Source organism: Ahaetulla prasina, chromosome 2 (assembly GCF_028640845.1).
Source record: "Ahaetulla prasina isolate Xishuangbanna chromosome 2, ASM2864084v1, whole genome shotgun sequence".
NCBI lineage: Eukaryota > Metazoa > Chordata > Lepidosauria > Squamata > Colubridae > Ahaetulla > Ahaetulla prasina.
In genome coordinates this window covers 246,856,802-246,878,833 of record NC_080540.1, presented here as the reverse complement: position 1 = coordinate 246,878,833, position 22,032 = coordinate 246,856,802, and the positions used below count along the sequence as shown (strand labels likewise).

Here is a 22,032-nt window from a genome sequence, read left to right as displayed (position 1 = left end):
GAATCGAAACTCCCGGACAAGGATTCGCGGGGCTCGTTTTTTTTACACCTCCAGAGGGACGGAGGAGAGGCAACCAGAAGGACAACAGTCCAGTCGCTCGCGGTCCCCGGGACTCCGTCCCGAAAACCTCTCCTCGCCCTCGCTGCCTCCTCGCGCCGGCCAGGGGCAACGCAGACTCCTCCCCTTCCCTCTTTTTCCCACCCTCCCCCGTAACCGCCGCCGACGCCGCAGCAGCAGCGCCACCTTCCCTCCTTCCTTTTCCCGGTTCCTGCTGCCCCCGAGCCTGAGAGGCACCTGCACCTCCCCGCCACGGCGAGAGAAGGGCAAGGCCGGAGTCGGCCGCAGTAGCTCCTCCAAGGTAAGAGTCGCTGCTCCGAGCGCGCCGTGGCCAAAAGGTGGGGGAGGCGGGGGCCACGGCGGGGATGGAGAGGGGAAGGGAAAAGGCGGCGGCGGGGAGGGGAGGGGTGGCTCTCCTTGAACGGTGTACAATGGAGAAGGTGGCAAGTGTGTGTGTGGGGCGGGGGGGGAGGTCTGGGCGGAAGAGGCGAAGGATCGGGGCCCGCCTCTTAGTTGTGAGGCTTGTTGCTCCCTTTTTGGTGGGAAAAGGGAGTCGTAACCCTGCGGCGGATTGGAGGTGTTTATGTTCCTTGGTGCGTGGGCTTCCCTGGGAAAAAAGCCTGGGGTCCGCGTCGCGAAGGGCGAAGCGGAGCCTCGGAGGGGAACAGGCGTTGGGGTTGGCTTGCTCTGAATTTCCTCCGTTCCTCCGCGCTGTGGAGGTGGGAGCATGTTGTGTATGCGTGGTTTTTCTTTCGGGTTTTTTTTTCTCCTCCCCCCCTCCTCAGCGCGCGTACAGTGGAAAGGATTATGTGTGCATAATACATGAGGGTGGAAGGCTCTCACAACGCGCACGCATCTGCCGTTCCTTGCGAAGGAGTGTTAATGCGATGTGAAGATTGGGGAGAGGTGAGAACCAAGGCTCCGCAATTTGGCTGCTCCTCCAGCCCGAAAAACAGAAGACGATTAGCAGCCTGATCCTTTTCCAATGAGGAACCATCCTCCGCAGACGAGATTTATTATCATGGTAAGAAACCTCTCTCTGTCTCTCTCTGTGTTTGCCTGGTTGGATCGGATCTTCCTTTCCCAGTCACCCGGGATAGAAAGCAGAGGTGATTACTTTGGATCACTGATGCTTGTGTTGAAAAACCAGAAAAGCTTCTGCAAAGATCTGTTATTGTTAGACGTTCTTCAGACTTTTAAAAAACTGATGGCAACATGGCAAAACACTGTGAAGATCTCTTTCTGGAGACTTACTCCCATCTCTCTCTTTCAAAAATGGCTTTATTAAGCTGCAGTTACAACTTGTATGAATTGTTCAACTGGGAAAAAAGTATTTACAATGAGGACTGAATTATCTTAAGAGCGAACACTCTTATTTACTTTCAAATGATTTGTGAAGATCTTTAAATGTTGCCTGCATTATACTGGCCTTACCTGCAAGTTTTGTATTATATGGAGGTATCAAATTATAATAAGCCAAAATGATATAATGGGTAGAAATTAGCTTTCAAAGTTGGTAATTACTTTTACTTGTGAGTTGTGTGTATCATATTTTTAGCCTATTCAAATTCATTTTGAACTAATTCGATCTCTTCTTCAAAGAATCCATTAAAAGTATTGCACTCTGAAAGTTGTCCTTTCTTTTGTAAAGCTATTAGGAATTGTGTTAAGACCATAAAGTTTGGATTGATGTATAATAGCAGAAAGTCACACAGTAGTATTAATATCTCTTTATTAGGCTTTTCCTATTGTTGTATTACCTATATCTGTATAATTTGATACCATTTCTTTCAAGATTTGGATATATGATACAATCTAAAACTGTTTTAATGTTTTTAAAAGATGGCTCATAATGTGCTCACAAAATACTGTTCTCATGTTTAGATTATGAAAACTCAAAGTTTCACAAATATACTGTACATGTACATTAGATCAGGGATATTCATTAACTTTTGTTAAAGTATTTGTATGAAACAACTTCAGAAGGTCTTGCATTATGTCTATTGCTAAATTACGTTACTGTTCTTGGAAAGTTAGGGTATAACAATTTATGTATTAATACTTTGCTCTTTGTTATATGAAAAAGTTTAACAAAGGTTTTGACTGTTTAGCACTGTCTATGTAAATCATGTTTTGTAAACAAACACTTTTGTGAAGTTCTGAATTACGTTTTTAATTTTGAATGTTCTTCAGGGGGTGGAAAATAGAATATCCTTAAGTTGCTCAAGAACAGAATGATTTTAACAAATGTGTATGGAAAATACAAAACTCAGTCTTGCTAGGGTATTCTATGCTTTTAGAGTGTGGATGTCAAGTAGTGTTTCTCAACCTGGGCAACTTTATGATGCCTGGACTTCAACTCCCAGAATTCCCGGGTCAACCATGTTTTAACAAGGCTAATCAGAAATTTAATCAAGCTTGAAAATTAGCCAGTTGACTGGAGAATTCTGGGAATTGAAATCTGGACATCTTAAAATTGCCCAGGTTGAGAAACACTGGCATAAGCAAAAACTTTTCTGCAGGAGAAAATAAACTCGTGAGTTTATGAGCTGATTAGATATAACAATCAGTTATGATTTTTGTAAAGGCTGCTAATGTAGAGTAAAATAAATCTTCCTTCTTTATTCAGCAAGAGACTTGATACTAGGTGGAAAATTGCTTAAAATAGGATTTGAAGAACCTATTTCCATGCTTGGTTACATTTCTGTTTAGCCTTGTTATACTTTTTTATCTATTTTAAAAATGTAATGTATAATTTTGTCATAAAACGAATAAATCTGTTTTGATAGCAGAGGTGGCAACTGATTTCAGCCCCACTTCTGAAATATATAATCAGCATTGTCAAAGCTTCTGGTATTTCTTGATATATGTTGCTGTTTTATGAGTATAGACTAGTAAATTAAAAGAAGCAAAAATGAAAAAAAAGCATTATACCTATTTACAATATGGCAGGATTTACATAGCATTAATCATGACCTGGTTTCACCTGATCTGTTGAATAAGTAGTATGAACAAGTAATTTATAGATAACTCAAGATTTGTAAACCACAATAACTCTGTTCTTATCATTTGATTGCACCAAATTATTTAATCTCAATGCATATGGGATTTCAAACTTACTGAAAAGGCTCATGGATGGACTGGGTACTTGTTGATTCCCCATAATCTGATAGTTCAGGTGACTGGTGGTGAAGTATTCCTTTTTTCTACTGCATTCTTGGTTAGGGCTAAACGGACTCATTAATTACCTTATGAATAGTTTGCTGTAAAACACTTTACACGGGTGATGCCTTTGAAAATAATCCAGAAAGTGCAATGATTCAGGAATTCTGTGGTGAGATTTCTGCCTTGCATTCTCCATTGGAAGCATGTAGTACTTACTCTGGCTCAGATGCACTAGCTTCCCATTGCTACCCAAGTCAAATTCAGAGTGTCTCTTTTAACATATAAAAACCCTTTACAGATTTGTCTTGTTTGCCTAAAGAAAAACTTTGTGTTATTAATTGGGATCTCTGTTTATCATCTGTGGGCTCATAGTAAGAGGAGCTGAAAAATGGATGGCTTGCTAGAGATGTTTAGGTCGAGGGCCTTCTCAGTGGTGGCACCAATATTGTGAATGGTGAGTGGAGACTTCATCTCTACTGGATGGTATTTTTAAAAAATTAAAAAGCTGTTTGTATAAATAAACATTTCCTTATTCTCAGAGTATTTATGACGTGATATTGATCTGGGTTTTATATATGCTTTATATTGTTTTATTTGATGCTGTTGGAATTTGTGTTAAAAATGTCTGATTCTATAGTGTCCATATATAATCTAAATATGTGAAGTTAGGCTGAGAAATAGTGATTGATCCCTTTATTGTAAGCAAAACTTTAGTAATAATGCTTTCCATTTAAGTAAGGCACAATATTTCTGTTTGCCAGTCTGATCACTGTTTTTCTGATTATCAATCCTAATTCAGACGGAATTCAGAAGTTCATCATAATGTAGAAGAATAATGTAGTTCAGACCTTTTTCTTGGTCACAAAGTTGTCTTCCTAATATGGGCTAGTATTCTCATAATCCTACTATTCATTGTAGTTGGGATTCATGGGGTTTAAAATCCAAAATATATGGAGGATGCTAGGTTGCATATCTTTCGAGTTAAGATTATAATAATTTTAAAATGAATCTGTAAAGCATGATTAATTTAGCTTTTGTATTGCTTCATTGTAATATAGTTTATTTTTTAGTTTCAGAGTCTTTGAAAATAAAGTGTTATATTGCAATATGTGATCTTTTAAAAATACATACAAATAATATATTTGAGAAAATTGTGTTTCAAAAATCTGTTCATATCTTCAGTGTTGTGTGATTGCAGGATTGGGGGTCATCCCGAGTTATTCTATTTGTTGTTGTTGCAATATAGTTTAAATAAAACAGGATGACAACCTATAGCCCCTGAAGCTACCAGTGACCATAACAAATCCTTATAAAGTTTACTTTCATTTTGAAGTGGAAACACATGAAAGCTATTCTGTATTCCAAAGAAAACCATTGAACTTCAAAATCTACCCCACTCTGTTTTTCAGATCAATCTCAGATTTATTACATTTTGGTTCCCATTTTCCCCACCCCTTGAAATAGCATTATACAGTATCTGTTCTTAAGATTATGCACTGCTCTTTACCATGACTAATAAGATTTGTAAGGAAAAAAAATCATAATGTTTAACTATCACGCTATTGGGAGATCTCAGTATATCATTACTTTCCAAACTAAAAAAAAAAAAGTTATGCAGTTTTTGAATAGAGTAGTTGTTCCGGGAAGGAGCTATGGGGATTTATTCAACAGTTTTTATATTTAAAGCAATTAGGGAATAAGCTTTAAAGAAAATTTACTCCTTTTTCTTTACATAAGTTCTTTTAATATAAACAGCAAAAAGAGCTGTTGAGGAACTGAAGTGTCTTTTCCTAAATTGAAGTAATTTTACTTCACTGATTAAAATTAACTTTTCCAATGAAGCTTTTATTGTGGAGTTATCGTGCCTGATTCAGAAAATTTTATATGGAGTCCAGTGGTTTTTTGTTTTTAAAACCTTTTTTACTGTAAAAAAATTAGTTGAGGAAGAAAAGGCATAATGATGATATCTTTCCATTTTGATGGCTAATTCTAATAGCCTATCCCAAGTTAAAAAACTAGTTAGGACTGTAACAATCGGGGGTGGGGGTGGGGGTGGCGGGAGAAACTAAACTTGAAAATGTTTCTTAGAAACATTTTCAGAAACATGAATAATTATATGGCCTGTATACTAAAGAATATGCAGTATTATCTATATATATAACCTCTTGAGGTTTAAGTGTTAATTCTGTAGATTTTCAGAGAGGCTCTCTTAGTTTTTCTGGAGTTTTATAATAAAGCCTAAGTTGGTTATAAGAGCTTCCCCTCTCCTATTTCACTGGCATTTGTTCCATCTAATGTAGGCAATAGTGGCACTTTAACTTGTGTATTAATCTATGACCTTAATATAAAATGGCTATTCTACAAACATAAGTAGCCTTGATGTACAGTGGTGTTTAAAAGTTTGTGAAACCTTTTGAAGTTTCAATATTTCTGCATAAATATAACCTAAACATTGTTTTCCATGTATCCTAAAATGACCCAATTAAGTGAGTACGAAACATATTTGTCAATTTATTTATTGAGGAAAATGAATTAAAGCTATGTATAGGTAGTCCTTGATGTATGACCATTAGTTGAGTTACTGTTGACGTTATGACAGCAGTGGATAAAAGGACTTAGAATGAGAGTACACCAAGTTCTGGCTGTTACAGACTCCATGAACAAAATTTGTAGTATCCCGCAATCATGTGATCACTATTGGCGATCTTCCTGCCAGCTTCCCACAAGCAATGTCAGTGGGTAAGTCATCAATGAAGCTTGCAAGTTGCATTGTTAAGTCTCCAACCTCCCTCGCTTTTTTTTGCTCCCATGCATCACACCTTTCTTTTCCCTTTCACTCATCACAACGTGTCTTCTTTCCCTGGCCTTGCAGCAGTTGCACAATACCAGCCCTTCCAGGGGTGAAATGCTCCAGGTTCGGACCGAATAGCCTGATCTAGTAGCAATCATGGCAGGTGGTTCAGAGAACCGGTAGTAATCCCAGTGTGAGGCTCCACCCATTGCCCGGTTTTCATTACTTCCTGGTTTTAACCAGGAAGTAGTGTGTTTTGTATCCTCTGTGCATGCATGGGTACATGCTGGAACCGGCAGTTAAAAATGCTGTAAAAAGTAAAAAAAAAAGTTCTGACGATCATCCATAGCTCAGCTGATTGTCGGAACTTTTTTTTTTTAACTTTTTAAGCATTTTTTTACTACCGGTTCAGGTGAATAAGTAGTAAAAAAATACTTTTAAAAGGTAAAAAAAAGGCTCCGAGAATCACAGCTGTGGTCCATGATCGTTGGAAACTTTTTTTTTGTGGGGGTGGGTGGGATCCGTTTTTTTTCCCAGCAGGTTTTCCCAGCAGGTTTTCGTTTAGGAAACCTGCTGGGAAACCCAGCAGGTTTTCGTGTAAGCAAAAAACAGGGAATAGGGGAGTCCATTTTTGAAAGAGAGAGAGAGAGAAAAAGAAAGAGAAAAAAAGGGAAGGAAAGAAAAAGGAGAGGAAAGAAAGACTACAAACCTGGCACTAGACACAGTTTCAGAGGATAATCCAGGGCTGGATTCCAGCAGGACATTGTTAGTCAGTTTCTGTCTTTTGATCCCTCAGTCACATGGCTACATAGCCACACCCACCCAGTCACATGACCCCTTCAAGCCACACCCATCAAGCCACACTCAGAACCTGTAGGAAAGAAATTTAGATTTCACCACTGAGCCCTTCCAAAGAGGAAACATGTCAGTCTTAAACCAGATAGACCCATCTATATCAATCCTAAACCAGCAAGAAAACCTAACTAGATAACTAATTCTATTGTGAAGCTACATTAGCAGAATCTTACAACTCTGAACTCTGAAACTTCTGACTTTTCCTCTAATCGTTAATCCATTAGGGATACCTCTCTCCCTCTCCCTCTCCCTCTCTCTCTCTTATCTGATTGTTTCCCAGGCAGCATTTCTTCCCCTCAGTCCCCCAAATCAGGCCTGTCAAACTGGTGGCTTGCAGGCCGGATATGGCCCACGCAGGCCAACCCACCCTAGCTCCACAAAAACAAAAAACATTGCGATATGTCACAATATGACCCGTGATGTGACTGGGTTTGACACCCCGGACCCAAATCATCCACACATTCCATCACATACACTGCTTGTGCCCTCTTTTCCAGGCCTCCTCCCTGTGACCACACATATCCCATGCCCTGTTTCTCCAAATCCTCTTGGTTGGATAAGACCAAAATAGAATTTTTCCATAAATTTAATAAACTTAAGCACCACTGCCTAAAGAATGAATGAATAACATTTTGAGTTGAATTTGCTTTATAATGTAGTGTGGATTTGTCTTGTTTGGAAATATTTAATAGGATATTTAAAGCTAGAAAATTGGATTAGTTCTATATTTAGAAGACACTAATACAGTCCATTCTATTATTTATTTTACAAGCATATTTTACCACATAGTTGTATGCTAGAAGATTTTCAAAAAGTTTTTGAACTTGTTTTTCTTTTTTTGTCTCAAACCCAGCATATTTTGAAAAATCTTACTCCTGTGACATTTTTATTTCTTTTACTAGTGCATTCTTTGATTATAAAAGGATTTTAAATCATGATTTTGATGATGTATATAATTTAAAATATGCGATCCTATCCATTTATAGTCGTAACTTTGGTGTTAACTTTTGAGCAAACAAACATAGGATTGTACTGTAAATGTTATACATTATTTTAGAATGTTCAGATTGTTAGACTGAACATTTGAAAGCATAGCAACTAATGTAACAAAGACAGCAGTTACAAAGTTTAAACAGTCAGATTTAATGTTCTACCCCACCTCCAGCTGAAAAAATGTTAGAGGTCTTTAGGCTTTATATAATTGTATTGAATATATTTTTTTCATCCTAAACTGGGGAAAGCACCACAGGCCATAAGGTCAAAGCTTCACAAAGGTCCCTCTCCCCACTCTATACTCCCAAACATTGAAGGGTTATAGAAAACATTGAGAAGTGTTCAGTACTGTGATTAATTTGAGGAAGGAGTATATTTCTGTTTATTTGTTTTCCTGTGAAAAAGATATTCCATTACTGGTTGCCACATATTATATTAACTATAAGTTAATGGCACCTCCAATTGCAGTCATTTTGATAGTATACATGTGATTTACTTAGAATCTCAAATCTGTATACAGTTGTACAAAAAGGGAAAAGATATTCCTGATTTTAGTTTCCCGAAATTATATACAATGTAAAATAGCACTAGGCAATTTCATCTTTGGACTTCCTCAGTATATATGATATTATCCTATCCCCTACTCTTTGTACTTACATTGAATTGTATTTGTGTTTGCCCTCTGGTTGCCTATCATGAGCTGAAAGAGCTATTTGAGTTCTTTGTAGTTATTTTTGATTCACCACTGTAAACAGTGTAATCCGCAACAACCCATTCTTACCCACACTTCATTTATATTAAAAGGCACTGGTCCCAATATAGTTCTTTGTATAAACCTGTTTGTCAACAAACATTTTTTATTATTGTAATTTTCTGTTTTTGCTCAAACTATTGTGTTATAACTTACCAAGTCAGTTCAGATTTTATTGTAAGTAGCCCTACTTTAGCACAAAGTAAAATGGAATTATAATAGTATTTTTTAAAACATTAGTTGCCTGAAATATCTATAGAATTTGTAGCAGAATTATATATGCTAAACAATAATTATTTGTATTCACTTTTATTATACAACAAACCAAGAAACATAATATTGTTAATTATATAAAAAATACAGGCAGTCCTCAGGTTACAATGGCAATTGGGACTAAAATTGCTGTCACTAAATGATGCAGTGATAATGTATGATGTGACTGCATCACTTAGTAACACTAATACTGGCAATTGTTGCTGTCATAACCTCAAGACATTCAGGTTGTTAAGTGGGAAGCAGTAGGAGTTCCAGGAAAGGTGGTTTGGGGGAAGCCCTGGAAGGACAATGCAGGGGGCAGTGAGTTGGGAGAGCCCAGGCAGGCCAGTGGAGGCTCCATATTGGAGGGGATGTATGTAAAGTAGTGACTTGTGAACTTTCCTGTGGTTTTCCTTTGACTTTGTTTTTGAGATGCCACAGGGAAGGTCACAAATAGCAGTCATGGGTCAGGCCCTTCAGTATTGCCATAACTTTGAATGGTTGCTGAATAGATGGACGTAAGCCAAGGACTACCTGTACAAGGAAACTCTGCAAGGCTGCTTGTTGTTGGAATTTTGAAAAAATGTCAATATTTTGTTCTTGGAGCGTGCATAAAGCAAGCAAAAATTATTTTTTAAAAAATTAAAGCATAAATTCCTCAGTTTGCCATATCCTATATACCCCATTCCATTGTTGGTGTTCCCACATATCTGTTTTGTCTGTATTCCAGAGATACCATCTGGAACTTCAATAGGGTATATAGACCAAGTTGAGACAGCAGTTCATAATGTATGTCTCAAGATGGTACTTTTAAAGCTTAGGTTACCAGAAAATGATAGAAAACGTTTTAAACTACCCTGTCTTCCCAAAATCCTGTTTTTCCATGAAGTGATTCCTGTGTTCATTGTATAAGAAAGCCACTTGAATTGATAAGTTTTAAGTCATGTTCCTTTTGAAAGAATGAAATATGCTGGATCACACAGTTCTAGTGAACACTAAAAGCCTAAAAAGGTATAGATCTTGTCTTTGTAAGAATTATACTGATTCTTCATCGGACAGATACTTGACTTGATGATAGCTCTCTTTTAAGAGTGTTCAAATGTTGTTAAGCTAACTGATCTGTAGTTTCCTGGCTATCTATCCCATTTATTGCTTTTTGAACCTGTATCACTTTAGCTACCTAACAGTCCTCTGGTATGAATGCCAGGTTTTAATGATAAGATAGGTGACCAGGATGATTTGAATGTATTATTGTGGAGTAATACAGGAGTAGAAATCCATAAAGGTCAGAAAATCTCAAGTATATTCACAATAACATTTTCAGTCAAAATACATTGCTGGTGTACTTTACACCACCAGCCTACATGCATACACATATATTTGATAGGGTAAATTGTAAAGTATTAATTGTACCAAGAAGTATTTATATTACAGTATTTTGTGTATTAAAACACTGAATTATGTTTATTAATAATGTTAAGCAAATTTTTATTTTCAGATGCCATGCACAAATAAAACAGTGTATAACTTGTGATGAGGAAATATGAAAAAGGTGGAACATTTTCTTGGGTGAGTGTGATTTATAAATTATCTAATTTACAGAAGGGTGAAGAAATGACTCTTTGATAATAAGTGTAGTTGTAGAGAGTTCAGGAAATATAATTAAAGTGAACACCTTCAGGAAATCAACAACAGCAGGAATATTAATTAACAAATTGCTAATAGTAACATAAAGCACTGAGAAGAAGCCAGATTTGTTTAGCATTTTTGATTCCTGAAATTCCCTTTTCCATTGCTGAAATACTTTGACCTGCACTCATATTTTTGATGACTCACTGTTTTTGATATCGATGGGCCTGTCATCAAATTGTGCTGCTTAGTTTTTAGTCTATGAGTTTAGCTCTAATGAGAGTTGGGACTTCGTAACAGATACAGGTAGTTTTCAGGTTATGACAGCAATTGGAACTGAATTACTGTCGCCAATTGATGGAGTTGTAAAGCATGATATCACATGATTACATTGTTTAATGACAGTCCAGATTGTTGTCATATCCCAGGATCACGCAGTGTTAAACAAGGACCTCATGTGATTGTGATGTGGGAAGAGGCAGAAGTCCCAGGCAAGGAGGCTGGCAGGTGAGAGTTACAAGTGGGTACTGTGGGTGGGTACTACAGAGTACAGGTAGCTGGGTGCTACAGAGCATGGGTGGAGTACAGGTGGGTGAAAAAGAGCATGTAGGAGATGACCAGGTTGAAACTGAGGGAGGGATCAACCTTGTCATAAGACAAGAGTCCCTGCATGCGTGCAAGAGATCTAAGTCCAGCCCACCTTCATTCAATGCCTTTCTTATTCCCTACTGATTTCCCTTGACCACTGGTTAGTCAGATTCTTGTATAGACATTAATCTTGCAATAAATTTTTATATGAACTACCTGAATCTCCTGATTTCCCTAGCGCTTGACAGAGGCGGAGCAACTTGCAATCTCCTACTAGCTTGCCCATTGACTTTGTGGGAAGTTGGCAGGGAAGGTTGCATATGGCGATCACTTGACTGTGGATCCTGCAGCTGTTGTAAGTGAGAGCTGGTTGCCAGGCACCCAAATCACAAGTATGAAACTGTGGGGCTGTGATGGCCAAATTTCAAATTTCAGGATCACAAGTCCCCCTCGCTTATAATGGCCTCTGAATGAGTGGTTGTAACCTGAGGACTACTTGTTTATTAATGGAAATACCTAAAGATCTATTCCAAAAAAAATGAAGACAAAGGGGTAAAATGGATTGTAAAAAATGCATTGGTGGTGATTGTAGGACTAGGGACAAGGGCAGATGGCAGTATTAACTAGATGGGCAGCCCAAAAGGCAAGGATGGGGCGAGTGGATAGGCAAGTGGCAATTTCCATAGGAGGTAGTTCCTTAATTGAGATTTGGAACTGAGTGATCAAGTTGGGAATGGATTGGATTGGGGGTGGGTGGGATTTATTTATTTATTTATTTATTGTACAGCACATTGACATCATATTTCACTAAAAAGAATACGGATAAAATTGAGGGGAGTCCTTAGTTAATGAGTGATGGGGTTCATTTAACCCCATTTAACAACAGCAACAGAGACTGACTGGATTGTTGTCATTAAGCAATATGGCCACATGACATTATACTTTATGACTGCATTACTTAGTGACAGAAATTCCATTGGTAAATCAAGTATTACCTGCAACTATTTTATATTTTATCTTTTCCCAAGTATTCCATTTTGTCAAAACAACTCTTGTGTTGGTGATAGATTATTCAGTATGGATTACACTGGATTGAAATTAAGTTTAGGATTGAGCAAATATTATAGTGTATAGTTGTTTTGATTTGTACTCGTGGATTTCTGCAACTTAATTGCAGTTTGATGTGCATTATTCTGAATAATTATTTGTGGTATCTTTATTGCTGTTTTTTATTGCAGGTATTGTAACAGCCTTTGTATAGCTTTTATTGAATGTTTATTGGTTTAACAAATTTTAATTTTCTGCTATATGCAACACAATTATTTAATAAATGGTTATTTTTGTTACAGAAGCACTTTAAACAGTAAATGGTGCTCATAGAAGATCTACTGAGATTTTGCTGTAATAGCTACCAGTGAAAAACACTTTGCGAATGGGATGAATACGCAAAGAGTGACTGCCTGCAGCAGCTTCATAACTCACAGTAACTAAGTGGAGCACTTAACTAAGGATGTTTTCATTTCTACTTTACCCCATTTGACTTGGCTTGCCTTGATTGGGGGAAGACATTCAAAGTGGAGTACCATAAACTTGATATGGATAAAAAAAAAGACAAAGACAAACTGGATGATAGAATGGCAAGGCCTAGTGGACGCTCAAGTCACAATCCACGAGGTAGCTCATCAAATTCTGGTGTGTTAATGGTTGGACCTAACTTCAGAGTTGGAAAGAAAATTGGTTGTGGCAATTTTGGGGAGCTACGATTAGGTAAGCCTTTATCTAAACAGTCCAGTAAAAACTCCTAAAGACAATGTGTGTCTAAAGAATAATTTCATTCACTAGCATTCAAAATCAGATCCACTTATATTTCTTTGTGACAGCTCTGCCAATATTATGTTTGAACAGGAAGTAATATATAATATAACACCAGGTTAGATAGTTGGAGTTAGTCACACGTAACACTCACTTGGGATTTTAAACTACAATCTGTTGAACCATTATAGTCAGTTGGGCCACACTTCATAATAAAACTTCTTTGGTATAATGTTAAAAAGATAATAGAATAATTTTTAGTTCCCACTGAAAAACAGAACTGATCAGGCAAATTAGAATACTGCTTGTTTAATCTTAAACTATACTTCCCAAACAATTTCCATTAAAAGTGATATTTAACTGGCCTGTTTTGAAGAAATATATACTAGATGATTCAAACTAGTGTTCGATAGCCTTGTAATCAGGGGTGAAATCTAACGTTTTTCCCTACTGATTCTGTGGGTGTGGCTTGGTGGGCGTGGCAGGGAGGGATACTGCAAAATCCCTATTCCCTCCCTACTCCTGTGGGAAGGATATTGCATAATCTCCATTCCCACCCCACTCTGGGACCAGCCAGAGGAGGTATTTGCCGGTTCTCCGAACTACTCAAAGTTTCCCTACCGGTTCTCCAGAATCTGTCAGAATCTGCTGGATTTCACCCCTGCTTGTAATGTGTTAAGAAATTATGAATTCAGTTGGATTGTGATATGGAGTTATAATCTGACAATAATTTAATTTGAATTTTAGTTTTCCGAAATATATTTCTGCAAGTAAATGTAATTTTGGATCCATGATTGAGCCCAAAATAGACACTAATGAGAGAACAGTTTCAGAGTGATATTTTGTATGATTTCGTACATTGCTCTAAGCCATGTATTGTTTTAACTACAGTTTATTTAATAAATCATTGGTTTACATACCATGCTCAGCTATGACCATGTTTACAAAACATAGAGAATTGATTTATTCAACAGTATAATCTTACCCGCTCACCAAAAAAACTAACAAAATTGTAGCATGAAAAAAAACAATAGTCAGAAATGCTATTTTGGATGGGTGAAAAGCAATTTAGGAAAATGGAACTTTATAGAGATGTAGTTGAGAGAGTGAGAGCAAAAAAAGCTGCCATGTAAAAAAATAAATAAGATTAATTGGACACAAAAATGCCCTTCGTTAAAAATGTTTTTAACAAATTGGCCAAAGCTTGGGGAGAAGGTCAGACAGAAGATAGAAAGAAGACAGAAAGGACAAGAAGTGCTGGGTAGATCTAAGATAATTAAATCAGATAGCAGAAACTGACAGCAAAATGAACATTAAAGGAAATGCACTAGACCTGAGACAGAGTGAGGAAAAACCCATCTTTAAAAGAAAGCTGAGGAATAGCAGGAAACAAAGTGGCAGCTCTTCATATTCTCATTCATATATTTTTTCACATTTTTTTTGTTTGCTAGTTTTGCTCTGGAATTGTCCTTTATAATAACATTACTGCTTGGATTTAAAATATTATGAAAATTTTGAATTTGAATAGTGCAATGATGGTTTAAAGTTGATGATGAAAACAACTGCAAATCAGTTACTTACCTAACAACAGCTCATACATAGGAAAGACAAAATTGATACCATTGCTTGGATTCCAATGATGTGTTTAATCTGTGTGCAGGGTACATGATAGTAAAAGGGGTTGCTGGGAAAAGGGATATTGCTGGATCTCATTAGTTGTCAAGCATAGTGATATGAAGAGAGGTAAGTTTCAATTAGCGGGGCTAAACCCATCAAATGGTTGCATTATTCAAATTCAACTATTCAAAGCAATATTTCTGTAGTAGTAATTGGTTCCAGCTCAATGGTGATAGGCAATGGAAAATTGTAAACATAAATGTTTAGGGGTGTGTGTGTGTGTGTGTGTGTGTATGTATGTGTATGTAATGAAATATATTCATAACCTGATGTACTTAGTAGTGATATAGTAAGTTTAGAAAGTAGATTAGGTTTACTACTATTTAGTAATAAAAAGCTAGTTGGCAAGGGCCCTAAAGATATGCAGATTTTTGCAGTATTTAAGTCTTTTTCCAAGACAGTTTTACTTACGCATGAAACTCCTGATTTAGCAATTCATTTACTTATTTATTTACCATTTATTGAGCAAATTTATCTTCCTATTCATTTTCAACCTCTGATTCCTGTTTCTTTTTTTAACTTTCGTTATCTTATTGTTCTCTTTGTTTTCTTGCCTTTATAGTGAAAAAGCAAATTTGTACTAAGCGGAGAGTCGTTTTAGTATAATAATTTATTGGACTTTGATTTGATTCAAAGTCCTGTAACTAAACTTCGAGATCACTGATTGAATTCAAGTGAGCTTTAGTCTCTGGTCCAACCTACCTCACAGGGTTGTTATAGGATTAATAGGAAGGGATAATTGTCAGTGGGTGCAGATTAGATAGAAGTCTGTTAGAATTGCTTACAGATATCTTCTGGAGAGTGTTCTTATATTCCTTTTATAAATGAGCATCCTAGCAGAGACTCAGGTGCTCCTAATATTAACCTAAACAGCATGGAAAATAAGGGATGTAATAAGTTATGCTTCAGAAAAGATTCCTTCCCTGTGATGTACATTATGACTATTATCCAATGATGAAATCTATTTTTTTTACTACTGGTTCTGTGGGCGTGGCTTGATGAGCGTGGCTTGGTGGGCGTGGCAGGAGAAGGATACTGCAAAATGTCCATTCCCACTCCAGGGGAAGGATACTGCAAAATCCCCTTCCCCTCCCCACTCATGGGGGGAAGGATATTGCAAAATCTCCATTCCCACCACACTCTGGGGTGAGCCACAGGTGGTATTTGCCGGTTCTCTGAACTACTCAAAATTTCCGCTACCGGTTCTCTGAACTGCTCAAAATTTCAGCTACCGCTTCTCCAGAACCTGTCAGAGCCTGCTGGATTTCACCTCTGCTATTATCTTATTATTATTATAAAGGGGCCGTGGTAGATCAGGCTGTAAGAAGCCTGTTATTAGAACACAGCAGCCTGCAATTACTGCATGTTCAAGCCCGGCCCAAGGTTGACTCAGCCTTCCATCCTTTATAAGGTAGGTAAAATGAGGACCCAGATTGTTGGGGGAGGCAATAAGTTGACTTTGTAAATATACAAATAGAATAAGACTATTGCCTTATACACTGTAAGCCGCCCTGAGTCTTCGGAGAAGGGCGGGATATAAATGTAAATTTTAAAAAAAAATTATTATACTATACAACAATATGAAATCACAGCTACCAGTTCTTTAGTTGGTATTGGCTCACATTCATATCAGGTTCTTCCCAAAATCTAGGATGTGCGGATCCAAGTAGTATGGCCTTTTGTAACTGACAACTGTAAATTTTGTCAATGCACAGGTTTTCTAACCGTCACCCAAGACCTTTTGGTATGGCTTCCAAATGTGCTATATCATGTGCAGTAAGAAAATAGTTAAATAATTACCCAAATAACATAAAAACCTTAAAATCAAAACCAACAGTAACAATAAAAAGACCCATCCCATAATTATGATGAATGTTAACTTTCTCAAAGCCCTCTGGAATAGCAGCCTTTTTCAGCTTCTGGAAACCTGGTGTGTGTGGGGGGGCTGTCTAACTTATACAAGGAGTCTGTTCCAAAATATAAGTGCCGCAGTTGAAAAACTACTTTCTAGTCTCATCTTCTTTCACCTCATAAAAATGGGATATTATCAGCATATTCTTCTGAGAATATCTCTTCCTGGGCAGAAGAACACTGTGCCAAACCTATATAAGGTTTTATAAATAAGAATTAGTACTTCGAATTGCAGCTGGAAACCTAATGGTAGCCAATTCAGGTCCTGCAAGATTTTGTTGTAATCATCTACTGACAGCCATAGTAAGCCCACTTATTACAAGTTGTGATACTACTTATATAAGTTGTGACAGTCATTAAGTGAAGTGTTCATGTGATCACATTGCTGAATGACTAAAATTGTGATGGAATCTTCAGTTAGAGTGGGGGGTGGTGAGGTGTGAAGAGGTTAGCTAGTGTACTTGCACAGCAGGAAGTGACGCATAAGTGACGCCCTTATCTGGCTATTGCCAAGAGTCAATCTGGCAAGATTCTTTTAAATAGGCATGCAACAATAAAGAGCCAACTCTGATTAGGTTGTTGTTCTAGTTTCTTGAGCCTGACAGAAATCCCTGCTGTCCCTGTTGTGGTCATTAAGAGGAACACCAGGTGCATTGTACACCCTGAGAGGCCTGGCACAGTCCCAGGTCTACACTGCAGCACTTCCCCAACTTACACATGGTCTGCTTTGGACCTCCCAGGACTTCCCTCTCCTCCAAGTACCTTCTGAAGTACCCCAGATAGGGTGGAAGATAAGGGAGGGAGGTGCTGCAGCATCCCTGTGGTTGGTCATAAGGAGGGTGAATTACTAAGTGCTTGAATTTTGTTCACATGATTACGGGTTTGCTGCAACAGATGTAACGGGGTAAAGGCCATAAGTCTTTTCATTCTGTTGTAATTTCAAATGGTCACTGGACAAAGAGCATTATATTTTCACACTTACAATATTCTGATAATGTAGGTCTACAGTAAAGTAGAACTAGTTTGTCTTGTGTTTCCTGATTGGTTTACCTGGTAAGGCTGACATTATGGCAGCTCTCCTTTTAGAAACAGTAATTCCAAACATTCTCTGTGAAAATGAAGGGGAATGTTTTTTTTCTCTCTCCTCCAAGTAGTAAGTCTTATGTCTGTAAGATTGACCTACTGAATAAAAGTATCTCCTAAGCTTGAATATATCCATAGTGAAGTAAAATTCATCACATTCCTTGATAATTGTTTTTACTGTCAAATCAACTTTCCTCTAACTTTACAGATCATTAGATCATTTTATATGTCTTGCACTCTAGGACACGAGGAACTAATCTTTTGTGCGAGATCTCTTCAGGTAGATGAAAAATGCTAGTCAGTCTGTCTGTCTCTGTCTCTATCTCATCATTTGCTTTTTTCCTGTTGGAATATGCCCAGTTCTCTCAGTCTCAACTTTAAGATTTCTAATCCCATGATCATATTTATTTCACTTCTCTAAATCTATTACAGTTTCTCTGTATCTTTTTTAGAATATACCCAGAACTAGAAATAATCTACAAAAAATAGATTGAAAATATTAGTTCTTCATAAATCTGCACTGATCTTTTGTAATTACTACAGCTTCTCCACCTTGAATTCGTTTACCTTTTTTGAATACCTTCTCTATCATTTTTTGAATACTTTCTATAATTCCAATTTTATGTAATCTTTTTTGTGACCTGACTTGCTTTCCATTTTTAACATATGTCTTTGTTTTGGTTTGTTTCTTTTATTTCTTATCTTTATTAGATAATAAAGATCTTTATTATCTTTTAGTCTTGGTCTACTCTTACAAGCTGCTTCTGCTGTCTTTTTGTGGTTGTTGAAATTGTTTGCAATTTTATTTAAGTTTCTCCTTTTTTTTATGAACTCTCAACCTTTTCTACATTATCTTCTCCTAGCATAGCATTTAATGTTCTCAACAGCATCACTATCTTTGCTCTCTTAGATTTCTAAGGAGGATTTCTATTCTTTCTATTGCTTGTATAATTTTGAACTAGCTGTATCCTCACGTTTTCAATATTTCAATCATGAGAGTTATGTAATTCAATCTCAGGTTATACGTATTAAAACATATTTGTTCCTCTAAAGCTAACTAGTTATTTTTCTCACATGGAAATTATTGCTGCATCGTTTTATTTTCATTTCTAAAACAAAATAATTTCTTCTAGCACCCAGGATATATTTTAACTTCCTTTCTTTCAAATCTTACCTATGGAGCCAGAATGATATAAACTGGATATATGCAACAGAACAAGCAAAAGTTTTTTAATATACATTTTTTTAATGTGTGTGGTTTCTCTGAGTCCTTGGTGGAAAGATTTTATTGCCATGATGATTCAACAAACAAAGCTTCATAGGGCACAAAACTCAATACATACTGCCCATACTACTTGACAAACTGCTCTTGACAGTGGTTCTTTCTACTTGACAAGCAGCCAAGTTTATTGGACTGCTATATAGTTGTTTCTAACACTTTCATCAGACACTATGAATTACATAAATTTGCTTTAGAGCAAATTTGCTTTGTTCAGGAAATAACATGCTTTGGTGTCTGTTTCAGTCGTTGTATTTATTATTATTATGATTATTTATTATTTATTAAATTTTTATACTGCCCTTCTCCCGAAGGACTCAGGGCGGTGTACAGCCGAGATAAAACACGAAATATATACAAATTAAAACATTTAAAACCTAGCAAATTACAAAAAGGCTGAATATTAAAATTTAGTTTTAAAATTTTAGAAATATTAATAAAACCCCAAAATTAAAATTTGACACTATTATGCCAGTCCCGCTTGAATAAATAGGTGTGTTTTGAGCTCACGACGGAAGGTCCGAAGATCAGGCACTTGACATAAGCCAGGGGGAAGTTCGTTCCAGAGCGTCGGTGCCCCCACAGAGAAGGCCCTGCTCCTGGGGGCCGCCAGCCGACACTGTTTGGCGGACAGCACCCTGAGGAGACCCTCTCTGTGAGAGCGTACGGGTCGGTGGGAGGCAAAAGGTAACAGCAGGCGGTCTCGTAAGTACCCGGGTCCTAAGCCATGGAGCGCTTTAAAGGTGGTAACCAAAATCTTGAAGCGCACCCGGAAAACCACAGGAAGCCAGTGCAGGCTACGGAGTAGTGGTGTTACGTGGGAGCCACGAGGATTGTTTGCACATATCCATGACCATTACCCTTATGTCATCTCAGTTGAATAAAAACTGGGATATTGGAATCTTACTGCAAAGATTCTTTTTGGCTATTTAATGAAAGAGGTATGCAAGCCCCACAATGTTTTGCAGAAGGCTGGTCTGCATGGAAAACTGAGGAATTTGTGGAGAATTTTTAGAGAGGTCTGGTACTTTTTAGAGAGGTCTGGTACTTTGGATTTGAAGGCACAAAGATCCTATAGAGAGTACAGCAGACTTGAATGTAGCACTTTTCTACAACTTCCTGAACTAAATGTGATACTGTACCTAATATTATAATATCAAGAGGTAAGTTACATGATCTCTGGAAAAGATGCAGCTGCTTTAAGAAATATACACTAATAGAATTTAATATTTTTATTTGATATTCACTTTTAACTAAGCAAAGCAGTGACCTTTTTTTTTAATAACGACTTTGTCAGATGGGTTGAACTGAGAGCAAGTGAATAGCCCAAGGTGACTCAGTGAATTTCCATGACTAAAGACAGATTTAAACCAGGGTCTTCCCTTTGCTTGTCTAATACTTTATTCATTGCACTGCACTGGGTCTCCTTCTCCATCTTCCTTCAGTCTTCAATCTGAAGTGTTACAAAGGTCTGTTTTTCTTTTGTTTCTACTGTGTTCTATATCTTTTCCTCTCCTTGCTCGCCTAGAAGTCATTAATGTAAATAGCTGAATTCTTACATTGAACCTGATTGTAAGAATTCCTCCTCTGACCTGGTTGAGATGGTATGTGTTTTATGCAGTTAGTTTTTGCTTAACAACCATTCCCAGTTATGATAGCACCAAACAAATGATAGCTACAACCAAAGTTACAGTCATTGCACTGGCCCTGAAATCAAAATTTAGGCCCTGGCTTTTATAACCACAGAATGCACTTCAACTGTCCCCGCTTGTCTATATGCCCCAATCTCTGTCCTTTTGGCTGCCTACTCCTGCCGACCCATACTGCCTCATTTTAGTCTCAATCTATCCAATATTCCCATAGGCACCTCAATCTGCCTGCTGGTGCTCTACAGGCCATGGCTCACTGTCTTCTTCTAGCGGCCATTTGTAGCCTTGCAAAGGAGCTACTTGTTCCATGGGGATGGCACCCCCTAGAAGGCAAACATTTGTGAGTTTTGGATTATGACTCAAAATAGCCACAACCTAGCTGATGGTCCTCTGCTGAGTGCAGTCCTGGCACATCTTGGAGCTCGGAAGATCAGGTTATTGCCATGTACCTTGCAGGACCTGATAGAGGTGTTGCTTTCTTAGTCTGAAATGGGAGGGAGGGAGGGAGGGAGGGAGGGAGCTAGCTCTGTCTCCTCATGTCTCCAGATTGTCTTGCAAGGCTGGTGACGGGGATGCTATTATTGAGTTTTCCTCAGGCTTTTAGACATACAAATGAGCAGTTCACAAACAAGGAAATAGATAGCTAACTTGTACTGCTATACATTATTTTAAAAAGCTATGATAATCTCAAATATTGAGGGCTGCAATACCTCCTCAGAACTTTATAGCTTTATGGCTTACGGAAACAAAAGAGAGTTAAATGCTGACATATACCTTGAACCTGATTGTAGACATTGAACCTAATTTTATACGTAGTTGTATAAAATTAAAATCAGCAATAATAAAGACTTTTGGGGATCAGTTTTTTTCTTCTACTTTTCTATTCATAATTATAATCCATGATCATTTAGTGAAGCTAAGTGGGAAGAGAGTTTAGACGATTAAAATACAGTATTATGAGGTCAGTTATTGTAATCATGCAGTAATCTCTTACCTATGAGAAGGAGGTCACTATTTCTAATTGTTGATACAAAAAATCAGAATCAAAGTTGGAATTTCAGTTGAACAAGTTGCTGTCAATACCTTGATTCCTGTGTTTAAAGAATCATGGGACAATAAAAAAATATACTACTGCGCAAAAGTCTTAGGCCATCATTAGATCTATTGTTACAGCAATGGTATAATGATCATAATTATGTCTTAATCTCCTTATTAGAATACAACCAGAAAATACAGGAAATTTTTATGCAATATTCAAAAACAAAAGGGGGGGGGCGAAGGAGAGACAGCTCTCATAGACCAAAGTGGCAAGTATGTAGTATGACCTCTCCTAAACTTGAGCAACAGCAAACACCTGGCTGCTGTAAACTTATATGGAATGCAATGCTATATGCTGTCATTGCTAACACCTATAGGTGTCCTACTGTTTGATGTCAAAATGACTGCTGTACAAAAATGGTCTATTATACCAGGTTTGTTCAAGACATGCTTGGGCTTTACATTGTACATACATATGTTGTATGACTGTAATTCTTTG

At 37.4% G+C, this 22,032-nt stretch overlaps 1 protein-coding gene across 10 annotated transcripts in view; it reads left to right on the top strand.

Moving 5' to 3' along the window:
- Positions 1–71: 71 nt before the first annotated feature.
- CSNK1G3 (casein kinase 1 gamma 3) overlaps positions 72–22,032 on the top strand; it is a 62,715-nt gene continuing 40,754 nt past the window's right edge. For 5 of the 10 annotated variants that reach the window (XR_009153956.1, XM_058173974.1, XM_058173972.1 and 2 more), the window contains exons 1-4: positions 72–358; positions 843–1,081; positions 10,366–10,436; positions 12,434–12,851. Coding sequence is in view for 8 of the 10 variants with exons in the window: in XM_058173974.1 (XP_058029957.1) it covers positions 12,680–12,851 (172 nt within the window). In the remaining 2 variants the exon portion in view is untranslated. Of the gene's footprint in view, positions 359–842; positions 1,082–10,365; positions 10,437–10,901; positions 11,004–12,433; positions 12,852–22,032 lie in introns of those variants that run through there. The other 5 variants (XM_058173970.1, XM_058173969.1, XM_058173971.1 and 2 more) reach the window with 5 other exon arrangements.